The sequence below is a fragment of the Chiloscyllium punctatum genome, chromosome 21 (assembly GCF_047496795.1).
Source record: "Chiloscyllium punctatum isolate Juve2018m chromosome 21, sChiPun1.3, whole genome shotgun sequence".
Classification (NCBI taxonomy): domain Eukaryota; kingdom Metazoa; phylum Chordata; class Chondrichthyes; order Orectolobiformes; family Hemiscylliidae; genus Chiloscyllium; species Chiloscyllium punctatum.
Window position 1 is genome coordinate 10,035,828 of NC_092759.1, and position 17,912 is coordinate 10,053,739.

The following is a 17,912-nucleotide window of genomic DNA, read 5'->3' on the forward strand; positions in this document are numbered from 1 at the left end:
CTCAGCAAGTCAGGCAGCATCCGAGGAGCAGGAAAACCGACGTTTCGGGCATAAGGCCTTCAGCAGGAAAGGGTGACAAAGGACTGTTGCCCGAAACGTCGACTCTCCTGCTCCTGGGACGCTGCCTGACCTGCCGTGCTCTTCCAGCACCGCACTCTCAACTCTGACCCCCAGCATCTGTCACTTGGTCCTCACTTTCTCCTCCGCCTCGGTTGAAGGTGAGGGGTACGTGGCTCAGAAGGGAGCTGAGAAAATTATTTTTGACCCAGAAGGCGGTAGAAATATGGAACGCGCTGTCTGAGAGGGTGGTGGAGGCAGCAACAATTCAGAAACGTCTGGGTGAGCACTTTAAGCGTCAGGGTGATGGACCAAGTACAGATAAATCCTTCGACACCAGACGACACTAATCCCATTTATCTGCACTCGGTCCATCATTGACACGATGGGCCGAAGGGCCTGTTTCTGCGCTGTAGGACTCAATGGACGTCTCCCGTCGCAACCAGGGATGGACAATGGCCCTCACAAATTGAGGTCATATTTCACACACACACCGAGGAGAGCTGGGAGCTTTGCAGGGAAACCTGGAGCAGGTTGCACTGCGCAATACCACCACCTGCTGGCAGAGGGCGGGCTCTGCGCGGGCAGCCAGAATCAATCCAAGGAGGAGGCCATGTTGCGTGTCTGTGCCAGTGCGCTTGAGGGAGCTGTTTAACCAGCTCCACTCCCTGACTTGCCTCCACCCTTCCAGTGTTTTTCCAGCTCTCCGTTTTGAAAGTTCCTCTGGAATCTGTTTCCATCAGAGACTCATAGAGATGTACAGCACGGAAACAGACCCTTCGGTCCAACCCGTCCATGCCGACCAGATATCCCAACCCAATCTAGTGCCACCTGCCAGCACCCGGCCTGTATCCCTCCAAACCCTTCATATTCATATACCCATCCAAATGCCTCTTAAATGTTGCAATTGTACCAGCCTCCACCACATCCTCTGGCAGCTCATTCCATACACGTACCACCCTCTGTGTGAAAAAGTTGCCCCTTAGGTCTCTTTTATATCTTTCCCCTCTCACCCTAAACCTATGCCCTCTAGGTCAGGACTCCCCGACCCCAAGGAAATGACTTTGCCTATTTACCCTATCCATGCCCCTCATGATTTTATAAGCCTCTATAAGGTCACCCCTCAGCCTCCGACGCTCCAGGGAAAACAGCCCCAGCCTGTTCAGCCTCTCCCTGTAGATCAAACCCTCCAACCCTGGCAACACCCTTGTAAAAACAATGACTGCAGATGCTGGAAACCAGACTCTGGAGTAGAGGTGCTGGAAGAGCACAGCAGTTCAGGCAGCATCCGAGGAGCAGGAAAATCGATGTTTCGGGCAAAAAAGCCCTTCATCAGGAATACAGGAATAGTGATGAAGGGCTTTTGCCCGAAACATCGATTTTACTGCTTCTCGGATGCTGCCTGAACTGCTGTGCTCTTCCAGCACCACTAATCCAGAACATCCTTGTAAATCTTTTCTGAACCCTTTCAAGTTTCACAACATCTTTCCGATCGGAAGGAGACCAGAATTGCACACAATATTCCAACAGTGGCCCAACCAACGTCCTGTACAGCCGCAACATGACCTCCCAACTCCTGTACTCAATACTCTGACCAATAAAGGAAAGCATACCAAACGCCTTCTTCACTATCCTATCTACCTGCGACTCCACTTTCAAGGAGCTATGAACCTGCACTCCAAGGTCTCTTTGTTCGGCAACACTCCCCAGGACCGTATCATTCTGGATCATGCCAACACGATGGGTCAAAAGCACATTCTCCTCACGCACAACCCCCTCCCCACCGCACCCCCGGATCCGTATTGCTATTTCTGCATTCAGGTGGTTCCCAACTCTGCCACCAAAGGGAAGGACTACCCAGAAAGCTCAGCCCCAACAGTCAGCCATTTGTCAGTGTAAGTATTTCTGTCGCTAATTGTCAGTCAGTAAAAGCCTGACTTGGTTTGATGCTAAAGCTGACTATGGCTGGCTGGTCACAACTGAAGTGCAGGGGGACGATAGTCAAGCCGCCGAAATGTGTAGATCCTGCTCAGAGCACTGTGTACTGCAATTCCCGAGGTAAAAACAATGACTGCAGATGCTGGAAATCAGATTCTGGATTAGTGGTTCTGGAAGAGCACAGCAGTTCAGGCAACTTGGATGCCTACTGCAATTCCCACCAGAGAGGTAGACAGGCCACTCACTAGGTTGGGGGGATTGAGAGGGAGGGAACTACCCCAGGAGAGAACTCAACGTTTCTGCAGTACCAGCTTGCCAGGACGCCGAGGACAGTGGGACCTGATCGTGGTCTTTGAAGGGGTTTCAGGAAGGTGGGTGTCGACAGGATGTTCCCATTTGTGGGAGGAGACCATGACGACCCATCTCAGACTGTCCCTAATAAATCCGGTCAGGACTTCAGTAGAAATGCCTTCACCCAGATAGTGCAAGAGAAGGGACATTACAGAGATAGGGAGGGCGTGTAGGGGCTGGAGGGGGATACAGAGATAAGGAGGGGTGTAGGGGCTGGAGGGGGTTACAGAGATAGGGAGGGGGTGTAGGGGCTGGAGGGGGTTACAGAGATAGGGAGGGGTGTAGGGGCTGGAGGGGGGTTACAGAGATAGGGAGGGGGTGTAGGGAATGGAGGGGGTTACTGAGATAGGGAGGGGTGTAGGGGCTGGAGGGGGGTTACAGAGATAGGGAGGGGGTGTAGGGGCTGGAGGGGGTTACAGAGATAGGGAGGGGTGTAGGGGCTGGAGGGGGTTACAGAGATGGGGAGGGGGTGTAGGGGCTGGAGGGGGTTACAGAGATAGGGAGGGGGTGTAGGGGCTGGAGGAGGGTACAGAGATAGGGAGGGGGTGTAGGGGCTGGTGGGGGTTACAGAGATAGGGAGGGGTGTAGGGGCTGGAGGAGGTACAGAGATAGGGAGGGGGTGTAGGGGCTGGTGGGGGTTACAGAGATAGGGAGGGGGTTACAGAGATAGGGAGGGGGTGTAAGGGCTGTGGGGGTTACAGAGATAGGGAGGGGGTGTAGGGGCGGGAGGGGGTTACAGAGATAGGGAGGGGGTGTAGGGGCGGGAGGGGGTTACAGAGATAGGGAGGGGTGTAGGGGCTGTGGGGGTTACAGAGATAGGGAGGGGGTGTAGGGGCGGGAGGGGGTTACAGAGATAGGGAGGGGTGTAGGGGCTGGAGGAGGTTACAGAGATAGGGAGGGGTGTAGGGGCTGGAGGAGGTTACAGAGATAGGGAGGGGTGTAGGGGCTGAGGAGGTTACAGAGATAGGGAGGGGTGTAGGGGCTGGAGGGGGTTACATAGATAGGGAGGGGGTGTAGGGGCTGGAGGGGGTTACGGAGATAGGGAGGGGTGTAGGGGCTGGAGGGGGTTACAGAGATAGGGAGGGGGTGTAGGGGCTGGAGGGGGTTACAGAGATAGGGAGGGGGTGTAGGGGCTGGAGAAGGTTACAGAGACAGGGAGAGATGTAGGGGCTGAAGAGGGTGACAGAGATAGTGGGGGGGGGGGGGGGGTTCTGGGCCATTGAAGGATCAGAGAGCAGAATGAGACTTGGACACTGGGATTGTTTGATGTTGACCCTCCAATTATGTTTGAATGACCTTTTTCCAAGGTACGATTCCCAAACGTGCTCCTGTATTTCTCCCAGCTGTCCTGCAGCCCAAGCACGCAATCCTCAACGTGGTAAGGACTCTGAGGAAGCACCCTCGCTTCTGTCGCATTCCTGGCACACAGCGATGGGCAAACTATTCACCTGTGGGGGGCATCACAGGTGCAGCCAAGTGACAGGAGTGGACACTGGGCATTGGGGGTCATTGGATGTTGGGACCACCACATGGCCCGGAAAGTCAATGAGAAAAGAGGTAGAGATCAGAGCAGAAGCTCTCAGAAGATGAAACGAGCTGCCGAAATTCACGTTTTCAGTCTCTAGGCCTTGAATTCGCTTCTGACGCTGGGCTTATTGGTCAAGATGACCTCGATATCGCTGAGAATCTGCGGAGTCAGCTGAGGAAGGATCTGGACAGAGAAAATACCAACAATGTGATCAGCTACTCAGCAATGACAACCTGAATGAGAACATCCCAACAGTGCACGAGAATAGGGGACAGCGAGGGCGGCAGATGCTGGGCATCAGAGTCGAGAGTGTGGTGCTGGAAAAGCGCAGCAGGTCAGGCAGCATCCGAGGAGCAGGGGAATCGGCGTTTCAGGCATAAGCCCTTCATCAGGAATGTGATGAGAATCTTATGCCCTGTGCTTTTCCAGCACCAAACGTTTTCAGTCCAGTGCACAATAAAATGCCAAGTCTCAAAAGAAAACCAATAAACTGCTAAATCTTCCTCAATGACCTCGAGGAGAAATATTCATAACAGAGAGGAAAACGATTTAGATTGCAAGCATGAGATCAGTCACCAAACACTCCCAGGACAGGGACAGCACGGGGTTAGATACAGAGTAAAGCTTCCTCTACACTGTCCCCATCAAACACTCCCAGGACAGGGACAGCACAGGGTTAGATACAGAGTAAAGCTCCCTCTACACTGTCCCCCATCAAACACTCCCAGGACAGCAACAGCACAGGGTTGGATACAGAGTAAAGCTCTCTCTACACTATCCCCATCAAACACTCCCAGGACAGGGACAGCACAGGGTTAGATACAGAGTAAAGCTCCCTCTACACTGTCCCCCATCAAACACTCCCAGGACAGCAACAGCACAGGGTTGGATACAGAGTAAAGCTCTCTCTACACTATCCCCATCAACACTCCCAGGACAGGGACAGTACATGGTTAGATACAGCATAAAGCTACCTCTACACTGTCCCCCTCATCAAACCCTTCCAGGACAGGGACAGCACGGGGTTAGAATCAGAGTAAAGCTCCCTCTACACTGTCCCCCTCATCAAACTTTCCCAGGACAGGGACAGCATGGGGTTAGATACAGAGTAAAGCTTTCTCTACACTGTCCCCCATCAAACACTCCAAGGACAGGGACAGCACTAGGTTAGATACAGAGTAAAGCTCCCTCTACACTGTCCCCATTAAACACTCCCAGCACAGGCACAGCACAGGGTTGGACACTGAGTAAAGCTTCCTCAACATTGTCCCCATCAAACACTCCCAGGACAGCGACCGCACAGGGTTAAATACAGGGTAAAGCTCCCTCTACACTGTCCCCATCAAACACTCCCAGCACAGGGACAGCACGGGGTTAGATACAGAGTAAAGTTTGAACTACAACGTCCCCAACAAGGCTCAAAGGTAGAAGACAGAGGGTGGTGGTGGAGGGTTGTTTTTCAGACTGGAGGCCTGTGACCAGTGGAGTGCCACAAGGATCGGTGCTAGGCCCTCTACTTTTTGACGTTTACATAAATGATTTGGATGTGAGCATAAGAGGTACAGTTAGTAAGTTTGCAGATGACACCAAAATAGGAGGTGTAGTGGACAGCGAAGAGGGTTACCTCAGATTTCAACAGGATCTGGACCAGATGGGCCAATGGGCTGAGAAGTGGCAGATGGAGTTTAATTCAGATAAATGCGAGGTGCTGCATTTTGGGAAAGCAAATCTTAGCAGGACTTATACACTTAATGGTAAGGTCCTAGGGAGTGTTGCTGAACAAAGAGACCTTGGAGTGCAGGTTCATAGCTCCTTGAAAGTGGAGTCACAGGTAGATAGGATAGTGAAGGAATCGTTTGGTATGCTTTCCTTTATTGGTCAGAGTATTGAGTATAGGAGTTGGGAGGTCATGTTGCGGCTGTACAGGACATTGGTTAGGCCACTGTTGGAATATTGTGTGCAATTCTGGTCTCCTTCCTATCGGAAAGATGTTGTGAAACTTGAAAGGGTTCAGAAAAGATTTACAAGGATGTTGCCAGGGTTGGAGGGTTTGAGCTACAGGGAGAGGCTGAACAGGCTGGTGCTGTTTTCCCTGGAGCGTCGGAGGCTGAGGGGTGACCTTATAGAGGTTTACAAAATCATGAGGGGCATAGATAGGGTAAATCGGCAAAGTCTTTTCCCTGGGGTCGGGGAGTCCAGAACCAGAGGGCATAGGTTTAGGGTGAGAGGGGAAAGATATAAAAGGGGCCTAAGGTGTAGGGTCTGGAGGGGGTTACAGAGATAGGGAGGGGGTGTAGGGGCTGGAGGGGGTTACAGAGATAGGGAGGGGGTGTAGGGGCTGGAGGGGGTTACAGAGATAGGGAGGGGGTGTAGGGGCTGGAGGGGGTCACAGAGATAGGGAGGGGTTGTAGGGGCTGGAGGGCGTCACAGAGATAGGGAGGGGGTGTAGGGGTTGGAGGGGGTCACAGAGATAGGGAGGGGCTGGAGGGGGTTACAGAGATAGGGAGGGGGTGTAGGGGCTGGAGTAGGTTACAGAGATAGGGAGGGGTGTAGGGGCTGGAGGGGGTTACAGAGATAGGGAGGGGGTGTAGGGGTTGGAGGGGGTTACAGAGATAGGGAGGGGTTGTAGGGGCTGGAGGGGGTTACAGAGATAGGGAGGGGTTGTAGGGGTTGGAGGGGGTTACAGAGATAGGGAGGGGTGTAGGGGCTGGAGGGGGTTACAGAGATAGGGAGGGGGTGTAGGGGTTGGAGGGGATTACAGAGATAGGGAGGGGGTGTAGGGGTTGGAGGGGATTACAGAGATAGGGAGGGGTTGTAGGGGTTGGAGCGGGTTACAGAGATAGGGAGGGGTTGTAGGGTCTGGAGGGGGTTACAGAGATAGGGAGGGGTGTAGGGGCTGGAGGGGGTTACAGAGATAGGGAGGGGGTGTAGGGACTGGAGGGGGTTACAGAGATAGGGAGGGGGTGTAGGGGCTGGAGGGGGTCACAGAGATAGGGAGGGGTTGTAGGGGCTGGAGGGCGTCACAGAGATAGGGAGGGGGTGTAGGGGTTGGAGGGGGTCACAGAGATAGGGAGGGGCTGGAGGGGGTTACAGAGATAGGGAGGGGGTGTAGGGGCTGGAGTAGGTTACAGAGATAGGGAGGGGTGTAGGGGCTGGAGGGGGTTACAGAGATAGGGAGGGGGTGTAGGGGTTGGAGGGGGTTACAGAGATAGGGAGGGGTTGTAGGGGCTGGAGGGGGTTACAGAGATAGGGAGGGGTTGTAGGGGTTGGAGGGGGTTACAGAGATAGGGAGGGGTGTAGGGGCTGGAGGGGGTTACAGAGATAGGGAGGGGGTGTAGGGGTTGGAGGGGATTACAGAGATAGGGAGGGGGTGTAGGGGTTGGAGGGGATTACAGAGATAGGGAGGGGTTGTAGGGGTTGGAGCGGGTTACAGAGATAGGGAGGGGTTGTAGGGGCTGGAGGGGGTCACAGAGATAGGGAGGGGGTGTAGGGGTTGGAGGGGATTACAGAGATAGGGAGGGGGTGTAGGGGTTGGAGGGGGTTACAGAGATAGGGAGGGGTTTTAGGGGCTGGAGGGTGTTACAGAGTTAGGGAGGGGTGTAGGGACTGGTGGAGGTTACAGAGATAGGGAGGGGCTGTAGGGGCTGGAGGGGGTTACAGAGATAGGGAGGGGGTGTAGGGGCTGGAGAGGGTTACAGAGATAGGGAGGGGTGTAGGGGCTGGAAGGGGTTACAGAGATAGGGAGGGGGTGTAGGGGCTGGAGGGGGTTACAGGGATAGGGAGGGCTGTAGGGGCTGGTGGTGGGTACAGAGATAGGGAGGGGGTGTAGGGGCTGGACGGGGTGACAGAGATAGGGAGGGGGTGTAGGGGCTGGAGGGGGTTACAGAGATAGGGAGGGGGTGTAGGGGTTGGAGGGGGTTACAGAGATAGGGAGGGGTGTAGGGGCTGGAGGGGATTACAGAGATAGGGAGGGGTGTAGGGGCTGGAGGGGGTTACAGAGATAGGGAGGTGGTGTGGGGGGTTACAGAGATAGGGAGGGGTGTAGGGGCTGGAGGGGATTACAGAGATAGGGAGGAGTGTAGGGGCTGGAGGGGGTTACAGAGATAGGGAGGTGGTGTGGGGGGTTACAGAGATAGGGAGGGGTGTAGGGGCTGGAGGGGGTTACAGAGATAGGGAGGGGGTGTAGGGGCTGGAGGGGTTTACAGAGATAGGGAGGGGGTGTAGGGGTTGGAGGGGGTTACAGAGATAGGGAGGGATTGTAGGGACTGGAGGGGGTTACAGAGATAGGGAGGGGTGTAGGGGCTGGAGGGGGTTACAGAGATAGGGAGGGGGTGTAGGGGCTGGAGGGGGTTACAGAGATAGGGAGGGGGTGTAGGGGTTGGAGGGGGTTACAGAGATAGGGAGGTGGTGTGGGGGGTTACAGAGATAGGGAGGGGGTGTAGGGGCTGGAGGGGGTTACAGAGATAGGGAGGGGGTGTATGGGCTGGAGGGGGTTACAGAGATAGGGAGGGGGTGTATGGGTTGGAGGGGGTTACAGAGATAGGGAGGGATTGTAGGGACTGGAGAGGGTTACAGAGATAGGGAGGGGTGTAGGGGTTGGAGGGGGTTACAGAGATAGGGAGGGGGTGTAGGGTTTGGAGGGGGTTACAGAGATAGGGAGGGGGTCTAGGGGTTGGAGGGGGTTACAGAGATAGGGAGGGGGTGTAGGGGCTGGAGGGGGTTACAGAGATAGGGAGGGGGTGTAGGGGCTGGAGGGGGTTACAGAGATAGGGAGGGAGGTGTAGGGGCTGGAGGGGGTTACAGAGATAGGGAGGGGGTGTAGGGGCTGGAGGGGGTTACAGAGATAGGGAGGGGGTGTAGGGGCTGGAGGAGGTTACAGAGATAGGGAGGGGGTGTAGGGGCTGGAGGGGGTTACAGAGATAGGGAGGGGGTGTAGGGACTGGAGGGGGTTACAGAGATAGGGAGGGGGTGTCGGGACTGGAGGGGGTTACAAAGGTAGGGAGGGGGTGTAGGGGGTGTGGGGCTGGAGGGGGTTACAGAGATAGGGAGGGGGTGTAGGGGTTGGAGGGGGTTACAGAGATAGGGAGGGGGTGTAGGCGTTGGAGGGAGTTACAGAGATAGGGAGGGGGTGTAGGGGCTGGAGGTGGTTACAGAGATAGGGAGGGAGGTGTAGGGGCTGGAGGGGGTTACAGAGATAGGGAGGGGTGTAGGGGCTGGAGGGGTTACAGAGATAGGGAGGGGGTGTATGGGTTGGAGGGGGTTACAGAGATAGGGAGGGAGGTGTAGGGGCTGGAGGGGGTTACAGAGATAGGGAGGGGGTGTAAGGGCTGGAGGGGGGTTACAGAGATAGGGAGGGGGTGTAGGGGTTGGAGGGGGTTACAGAGATAGGGAGGGGGTGTAGGGTTTGGAGGGGGTTACAGAGATAGGGAGTGGGTCTAGGGGTTGGAGGGGGTTACAGAGATAGGGAGGGGGTGTAGGGGCTGGAGGGTGTTACAGAGATAGGGAGGGGGTGTAGGGGCTGGAGGGGGTTACAGAGATAGGGAGGGAGGTGTAGGGGCTGGAGGGGGTTACAGAGATAGGGAGGGGGTGTAGGGGCTGGAGGGGGTTACAGAGATAGGGAGGGGGTGTAGGGGCTGGAGGAGGTTACAGAGATAGGGAGGGGGTGTAGGGGTTGGAGGGGGTTACAGAGATAGGGAGGGGGTGTAGGGGTTGGAGGGAGTTACAGAGATAGGGAGGGGGTGTAGGGGCTGGAGGGGGTTACAGAGATAGGGAGGGGGTGTAGGGGCTGGAGGTGGTTACAGAGATAGGGAGGGGGTGTAGGGGTTGGAGGGGATTACAGAGATAGGGAGGGGGTGTAGGGGCTGGAGGGGGTTACAGAGATAGGGAGGGGGTGTAGGGGCTGGAGGGGGTTACAGAGATAGGGAGGTGTTGTAGGGGCTGGAGGGGGTTACAGAGATAGGGAGGGGGTGTAGGGGTTGGAGGGGATTACAGAGATAGGGAGGAGGTGTAGGGGTTGGAGGGGGTTACAGAGATAGGGAGGGGTGTAGGGGCTGGAGGGGGTTACAGAGATAGGGAGGGGTGTAGGGGTTGGAGGGGATTACAGAGATAGGGAGGGGGTGTAGGGGTTGGAGGGGGTTACAGAGATAGGGAGGGGTTGTAGGGGTTGGAGGGGGTTACAGAGATAGGGAGGGGTTGTAGGGGCTGGAGGGGGTCACAGAGATAGGGAGGAGTTGTAGGGGCTGGAGGGCGTCACAGAGATAGGGAGGGGGTGTAGGGGTTGGAGGGGGTCACAGAGATAGGGAGGGGCTGGAGGGGGTTACAGAGATAGGGAGGGGGTGTAGGGGTTGGAGGGGGTTACAGAGATAGGGAGGGGTTGTAGGGGCTGGAGGGGCTTACAGAGATAGGGAGGGGTTGTAGGGGTTGGAGGGGGTTACAGAGATAGGGAGGGGTGTAGGGGCTGGAGGGGGTTACAGAGATAGGGAGGGGGTTTAGGGGTTGGAGGGGATTACAGAGATACGGAGGGGTGTAGGGGCTGGAGGGGGTTACAGAGATAGGGAGGGGGTGTAGGGGCTGGAGGGGGTCACAGAGATAGGGAGGGGGTGTAGGGGTTGGAGGGGATTACAGAGATAGGGAGGGGGTGTAGGGGTTGGAGGGGAGTACAGAGATAGGGAGGGGTTGTAGGGGTTGGAGGGGGTTACAGAGATCGGGAGTGGTTGTAGGGGCTGGAGGGGGTCACAGAGATAGGGAGGGGGTGTAGGGGTTGGAGGGGATTACAGAGATAGGGAGGGGGTGTAGGGGTTGGAGGGGGTTACAGAGATAGGGAGGGGTTTTAGGGGCTGGAGGGGGTCACAGAGATAGGGAGGGGGTGTAGGGGTTGGAGGGGGTTACAGAGATAGGGAGGGGTGTTGGGGCTGGAGGAGGGTACAGAGATAGGGAGGAGTGTAGGGTCTGGAGGAGGTTACAGAGATAGGGAGGGGGTGTAGGGGCTGGAGGGGGTTACAGAGATAGGGAGGGGGTAGGGGCTGGAGGGGGTTACAGAGATAGGGAGGGGGTGTAGGGGCTGGAGGGGGTTACAGAGATAGGGAGGGGGTGTAGGGACTGGACGGGGTTACAGGGATAGGGAGGGCTGTAGGGGCTGGTGGTGGGTACAGAGATAGGGAGGGGGTGTAGGGGCTGGACGGGGTTACAGAGATAGGGAGGGGGTGTAGGAGCTGGAGGGGGTTACAGAGATAGGGAGGGGTTGTAGGGGCTGGAGGGGGTTACAGAGATTGGGAGGGGGTGTAGGGAATGGAGGGGGTTACAGAGATAGTGAGGTGCTGTAGGGGCTGGCGGGGGTTACAGAGATAGGGAGGGGTGTTGGGGCTGGTGGGGGTTACAGAGATAGGGAGGGGGTGTAGGGGCAGGAGGAGGTTACAGAGATAGGGAGGGGGTGTAGGGGCAGGAGGGGGTTACAGAGATAGGGAGGGGGTGTAGGGGCTGGAGGGGGTTACAGAGATAGTGAGGTGCTGTAGGGGCTGGCGGGGGTTACAGAGATAGGGAGGGGGTGTAGGGGCTGGAGGGGGTTACAGAGATAGGGAGGGGTGTAGGGGCTGGTGGTGGGTACAGAGATAGGGAGGAAGTGTTGTCTGCTGGAGGAATTTGAGTCATGCATTTGCAGAGAGAGATGTGTAAAGTTGAATGAAAATGATAAAACTTCTCTGGATTGACAGTGACTTGAGCTCTGTGAGAAACAGCAGGGGATTGGGGAGTGAAGTCGTATCCTCTTAATATTTTAGAAACTGTCCCCGTTTTGTGAATCCCTCTTTACCTCCCAGGCCTTGCTGCTGTTTGCGATGACCTCACTGGTGCCCTGTTCGACTTTGGAGCGAACGTTCAGGAACTCTCAAAGCCCCTGTCAGGATTTCCCCAGTTTAGGAATGCCGTACATTCGGACACCTACCTGAATAGCAGCGAGGTTTTCACGCAGTTGCCCAGCGTCTGATACTCCGAGTAGGACGGAACTGACTGTCTCGTTGCGCAGGCACCAGGCTGATAGGGAGACACGAGCACAGAATAACGCAGTGTTCAGGAAAAATCTACATACACAGGTCCCCACGTCAGAGAGTCCAAAGGATCTATGTATCCAATCACAACTGACTGAAATACACATCCCAATGGACCCAACCCCTTCCCATTCATTCCCATTGTACACCATCCCAATGGACCCAACCCCTTCCCATTCACTCCCATTGTACACCATCCCAATGGAACTAAACCCCTTCGCACTCACACCCATTGTACACCATCCCAATGGACCCAAGCCCTGCCCATTCACTCCCATTGTACACCATCCCACTGGACCCCAACCCCCTTCCCATTCACTCCCATTATACGCCATCCAAATGGACTCAAACCACTTCCCATTCACTCCCATTGTACACTATCCCAATGGACCCAACCCCTTCCCAATCATTCCCGTTGTACACCATCCCAATGGAGCCAACCCCTTCCCATTCATTCCCATTGTACATCATACCAATGGACCCAACCCCTTCCCAATCATTCCCGTTATACACCATCCCAATGGAGCCAACCCCTTCCCATTCACTCCCATTGTACACAATCCCAATGGACCCCAATCCACTTCCCATTTACTCCCATTGTACACCATCCCAATGGACCCAACCCCTTCCCAATCATTCCCGTTGTACAGCATCCCAATGGACCTAACCCCTCCCCAATCATTCCCGTTGTACCCCATTCCAATGGACTCAAACCGCTTCCCCTTCACTCCCATTGTACACAATCCCAATGGACCCCAATCCACTTCCCATTCACTCCCATTGTACACCATCCCAATGCACCCAACCCCTTCCCAATCACTCCCATTGTACACCTTCCCAAAGGACCCAACCCCTTCCTAATCACTCCCATTGTACACCATCCCAATGGACCCGATCCCCTTCCCATTCACTCCCATTGCACACAAACCCGATGGACCCGAAACCCTTCCCATTCACTTGCAATGTACACCATCCCAACTGATCCAAACCCCTTCCCATTCCTTCCCATTGTACACCATTCCAATGGACCTGATCTCCTTCTCATTCACTCCCATTGTACACCATCCCAATGGACTCAAACCCTTTCGCATTCACTCACATTGTACACCATCCCAATGGACCCAACCTCTTCCCATTCACTCCCATTGTACACCATCCCACTGGAACCAAACCCCTTCCCATTCACTCCCATTGTACACCATCCCAAAGGACCCAACTCCTTCCCAATCACACCCATTGTACACCATCCCAATGGACCCAAACCCCTTCCCATTCACTCCCATTGTACACCATCCCAATGGACCCAAACCCCTTCCCATTCACTCCCATTGTACATCATCCCAATGGACCCAAACCCCTTCCCATCCAATCCTATTGTACACCATCCCAATGGACCAAATCCCCTTCCCATTAACTCCCATTGTACACCATCCCAATGGACCCAAACCCCTTCCCATTCACTCCCATTGTACACCATCCCAATGGACCCAAACCCCTTCCCATTCACTCCCATTGTACATCATCCCAATGGACCCAAACCCCTTCCCATCCAATCCTATTGTACACCATCCCAATGGACCAAATCCCCTTCCCATTAACTCCCATTGTACACCATCCCAATGGACCCAAACTCCTTCCCATTCACTCCCATTGTACACAATCCCAATGGACCCAAACCCAATCCCCATTCACTCCCATTGCACACAATCCCGACGGACCCGAACCCCTTCCCATTCACTCCCATTGTACACCATGCCAATGGACCCAAACCCCTTCCCATTCACTCCCATTGTACACCATCCCAATGGACCCAAACCCTTTCCCATTCACTCCCATTGTACACCATCCCAATGGACTCGAACCCCTTCCCATTCACTCCCATTGTACACCATCCCAATGTACCCAAACCCTTTCCCATTCACTCCCATTGTACACCATTCCAAACAATCCAAACCACTTCCCATTCACTCCCGTTGTACACCATCCCAATGGATACAAATCCCTTCCCATTCACTCCCATTGTATACCATCCCAATGGATCTGAATCCCTTCCCATTCACTACCATTGTACGCCATCTCAATGTACCCAAATCCCTTCCCATTCAATCCCATTGTACACCATCACAATGGACCCAAACCCCCTTCCCATTCACTCCCATTGTACACAATCCCAATAGACCCAAACCCCTTCCCATTCACTCCCATGGACCCGAAACCCTTCCCATTCACTCGCACTGTACACCATCCCAATTGATCCAAACCCCTTTCCATTCCCTCCCATTGTTCACCATCCCAATGGACCTAAACCCCTTACCATTCAGTCCCATTGTATACTATCCCAATGGGCCCGAACCCTTCCCATTCACTCCCATTGTACACCATCCCAATGGACCCAAACCCCTTCCCATTCACTCCCATTGTACACCATTCCAATGGACCCAAACCCCTCCCCATTCACTCCCAATGTACATAATCCCAATGGTTCCCACAATGTTCTCACTTGGCATCAATGGGAGCCAATGATGACTTCAAATCCAGCGGTTTTAGGTCTAAAGCCTAGTTCTGTGGCCAATGCCTTCAAGGTTATGGCAACTGCAGGTCGGGGCTTGGCTTGTTGAGACATTGCAAAGAGATGGCTGTCCCTCTTCACCCCAGGCCTTGTTGACTCTGACATATCCTTTCCATTCAACATTCCCACCCACCCAACCCATATAGGGCAGGCTCACCAATCGCCAGCTGGGTGATGGTGCAGGGGATCTTCTCTGCGATTGGCTGCAGGGCCTTCACCTTGGCATGCTGTCGCTGGCCTTCCTCACTCGTTATTCTCGCCCTCAGCCACTCATAACCCTGCAGGCCAACATAGGGTCAGACTCAGTCAGAACTCGAGCAGAGAACATCAGGGAAAAACTCAGATGGACGGCAGGACACTGGCACTCTGCAATCCTCGGTCTGAATGCACAGAGAATGGCCATCAGGCAAAGGACCAGAGAGTACAGGCCCAGTGAGTTCAGGCCCAGTGAGTACAGGCCCGGTGAGTACAGGCCCAGAGAGTACAAGCCCAGTGAGTACAGGCCCAGTGAGTTCAGGCCCAGTGAGTACAGGCCCAGAGAGTACAAGCCCAGTGAGTACAGGCCCAGTGAGTTCAGGCCCAGTGAGTACAGGCCCAGAGAGTACTGGCCCAGTGAGTACAGGCCCAGTGAGTACAGGCCCAGTGAGTACAGGCCCAGAGAGTACAAGCCCAGTGAGTACAAGCCCAGTGAGTACAGGCCCAGTGAGTACAGGCCCAGTGAGTACAGGCCCAGTGAGTACAGGCCCAGTGAGTACAGGCTCAGTGAGTACAAGCCCAGTGAGTACAAGCCCAGTGAGTACAGGCCCAGGGAGTACAGGCCTAGAGAGTACAAGCCCAGTGAGTACAGTCCCACTGAGTACAAGCCCAGTGAGTACAGGCCCAGTGAGTACAGGCCCTGAGAGTACAGGCCCAGAGAGTACAGGTCCTGAGAGTACAGGCCCATTGAGTACAGGTCCTGAGAGTACAGGCCCATTGAGTACAGGCCCAGTGAGTACAAGCCCAGTGAGTACAGGCCCTGAGAGTACATCCCCAGTGAGTACAGGCCCAGAGAGTACAGGCCCAGAGAGTACAGGCCCAGTGAGTACAGGCCCAGTGAGTACAGGCCCTGAGAGTACATCCCCAGTGAGTACAGGCCCTGAGAGTACATCCCCAGTGAGTACAGGCCCAGTGAGTACAGGCCCAGAGAGTACAAGCCCAGTGAGTAAAGGCCCAGTGAGTACAGACCCAGTGAGTACAAGCCCAGAGAGTACAAGCCCAGAGAGTACAAGCCCAGTGAGTACAGGCCCAGTGAGTACAAGCCCAGCAAGTACAAGCCCAGAGAGTACAGGCCCAGTGAGTACAGGCCCAGAGAGTACAGGCCCAGTGAGTACAAGCCCAGAGAGTACAGGCCCAGAGAGTACAGGCCCAGTGAGTACAAGCCCAGTGAGTACAAGCCCAGTGAGTACAAGCCCAGGGAGTACAGGCCCAGAGAGTACAAGCCCAGTGAGTACAGGCCCAGTGAGTACAAGCCCAAAGAGTACAGGCCCAGTGAGTGCAAGCCCAGTGAGTACAAGCCCAGAGAGTACAGGCCCAGTGAGTACAAGCCCAGAGAGTACAGGCCCAGAGAGTACAAGCCCAGTGAGTACAGGCCCAGTGAGGACAAGCCCAGAGAGTACAGGCCCAGAGAGTACAAGCCCAGTGAGTACAGGCCCAGTGAGTACAGGCCCAGAGAGTACAGGCCCAGTGAGTACAGGCCCAGTGAGTACAAGCCAGGAGAGTACAAGCCCAGTGAGTACAAGCCCAGAGAGTACAGGCCCAGTGAGTACAGGCCCAGAGAGTACAAGCCCAGTGAGTACAGGCCCAGTGAGGACAAGCCCAGAGAGTACAGGCCCAGAGAGTACAAGCCCAGTGAGTACAGGCCCAGTGAGTACAGGCCCAGAGAGTACAGGCCCAGTGAGTACAGGCCCAGTGAGTACAAGCCAGGAGAGTACAAGCCCAGAGAGTACAAGCCCAGTGAGTACAGGCCCTGAGAGTACAGGCCCAGTGAGTACAGGCCCAGTGAGTACAAGCCCAGAGAGTACAAGCCCAGAGAGTACAGGCCCAGTGAGTACAGGCCCAGAGAGTACAAGCCCAGTGAGTACAGGCCCTGAGAGTACAAGCCCAGTGAGTACAGGCCCAGTGAGTACAGGCCCTGAGAGTACAGGCCCAGTGAGTACAAGCCCAGTGAGTACAGGCCCAGTGAGTACAAGCCCAGTGAGTACAAGCCCAGTGAGTACAGGCCCTGAGAGTACAGGCCCAGTGAGTACAGGCCCAGAGAGTACAAGCCCAGTGAGTACAGGCCCAGAGAGTACAGGCCCATTGAGTACAAGCCCAGTGAGTACAGGCCCAGTGAGTACAGGCCCTGAGAGTACAGGCCCAGTGAGTACAGGCCCAGAGAGTACAAGCCCAGTGAGTACAGGCCCAGAGAGTACAGGCCCATTGAGTACAGGCCCAGAGAGTACAAGCCCAGTGAGTTCAGGCCCAGTGAGTACAAGCCCAGTGAGTACAGGCCCTGAGAGTACAGGCCCAGAGAGTACAAGCCCAGTGAGTACAGGCCCAGTGAGTACAGGCCCAGAGAGTACAAGCCCAGTGAGTACAGGCCCAGTGAGTACAAGCCCAGTGAGTACAGGCCCAGTGAGTACATGCCCAGTGAGTACAGGCCCTGAGAGTACAAGCCCAGTATGTACAGGCCCTGAGAGTACAGGCCCAGAGAGTACAGGCCCATTGAGTACAGGCCCAGTGAGTACAAGCCCAGTGAGTACAGGCCCTGAGAGTACATCCCCAGTGAGTACAGGCCCAGTGAGTACAGGCCCAGTGAGGACAGGCCCAGTGAGGACAGGCCCAGTGTGGACAGGCTCAGTGAGTACAAGCCCAGTGAGTACAGGCCCAGTGAGGACAAGCCCAGAGACTACAGGCACAGTGAGTACAGGCCCATTGAGTATAGGCCCAGTGAGTACAAACCCAGTGAGTACAAACCCAGAGAGTACAAGCCCAGTGAGTACAGGCCCAGTCATTACAGGCTCTGTGAGTACAAGCCCAGTGAGTACAGGCCCAGTCATTACAGGCCCATTGAGTACAAGCCCAGTGAGTACTAGCCCAGTGAGTACAGGCCCAGAGAGTACAGGCCCAGAGAGTACAGGCCCAGAGAGTACAAGCCCAGAGAGTACAAGCCCAGCGAGTACAGGCCCAGCGAGTACAGGCCCAGCAAGTACAAGCCCAGAGAGCACAAGCCCAGTGAGTACAGGCCCAGTGAGTACAGGCCCAGTGAGTACAGGCCCAGTGAGTACAGGCCCTGAGAGTACATCCCCAGTGAGTACAGGCCCAGTGAGTACAGGCCCAGTGAGTACAAGCCCAGAGAGTACAGGCCCAGTGAGGACAAGCCCAGAGAGTACAGGCCCAGAGAGTAAAG

General features: G+C 55.3%; 1 protein-coding gene across 1 annotated transcript in view; it reads right to left on the reverse strand.

The window, feature by feature from the left end:
* Positions 1-3,597: 3,597 nt before the first annotated feature.
* LOC140492446 (voltage-gated potassium channel subunit beta-2-like) overlaps positions 3,598-17,912 on the reverse strand; it is a 73,690-nt gene continuing 59,375 nt past the window's right edge. The window contains exons 13-15 of the mRNA XM_072591336.1: positions 14,643-14,763; positions 11,814-11,902; positions 3,598-4,057 (exon numbers count right to left, since the gene is read on the reverse strand). Coding sequence (XP_072447437.1) covers positions 3,968-4,057; positions 11,814-11,902; positions 14,643-14,763 — 300 coding nt within the window. The 3' untranslated portion in view covers positions 3,598-3,967. The remainder of the gene's footprint in view (positions 4,058-11,813; positions 11,903-14,642; positions 14,764-17,912) is intronic.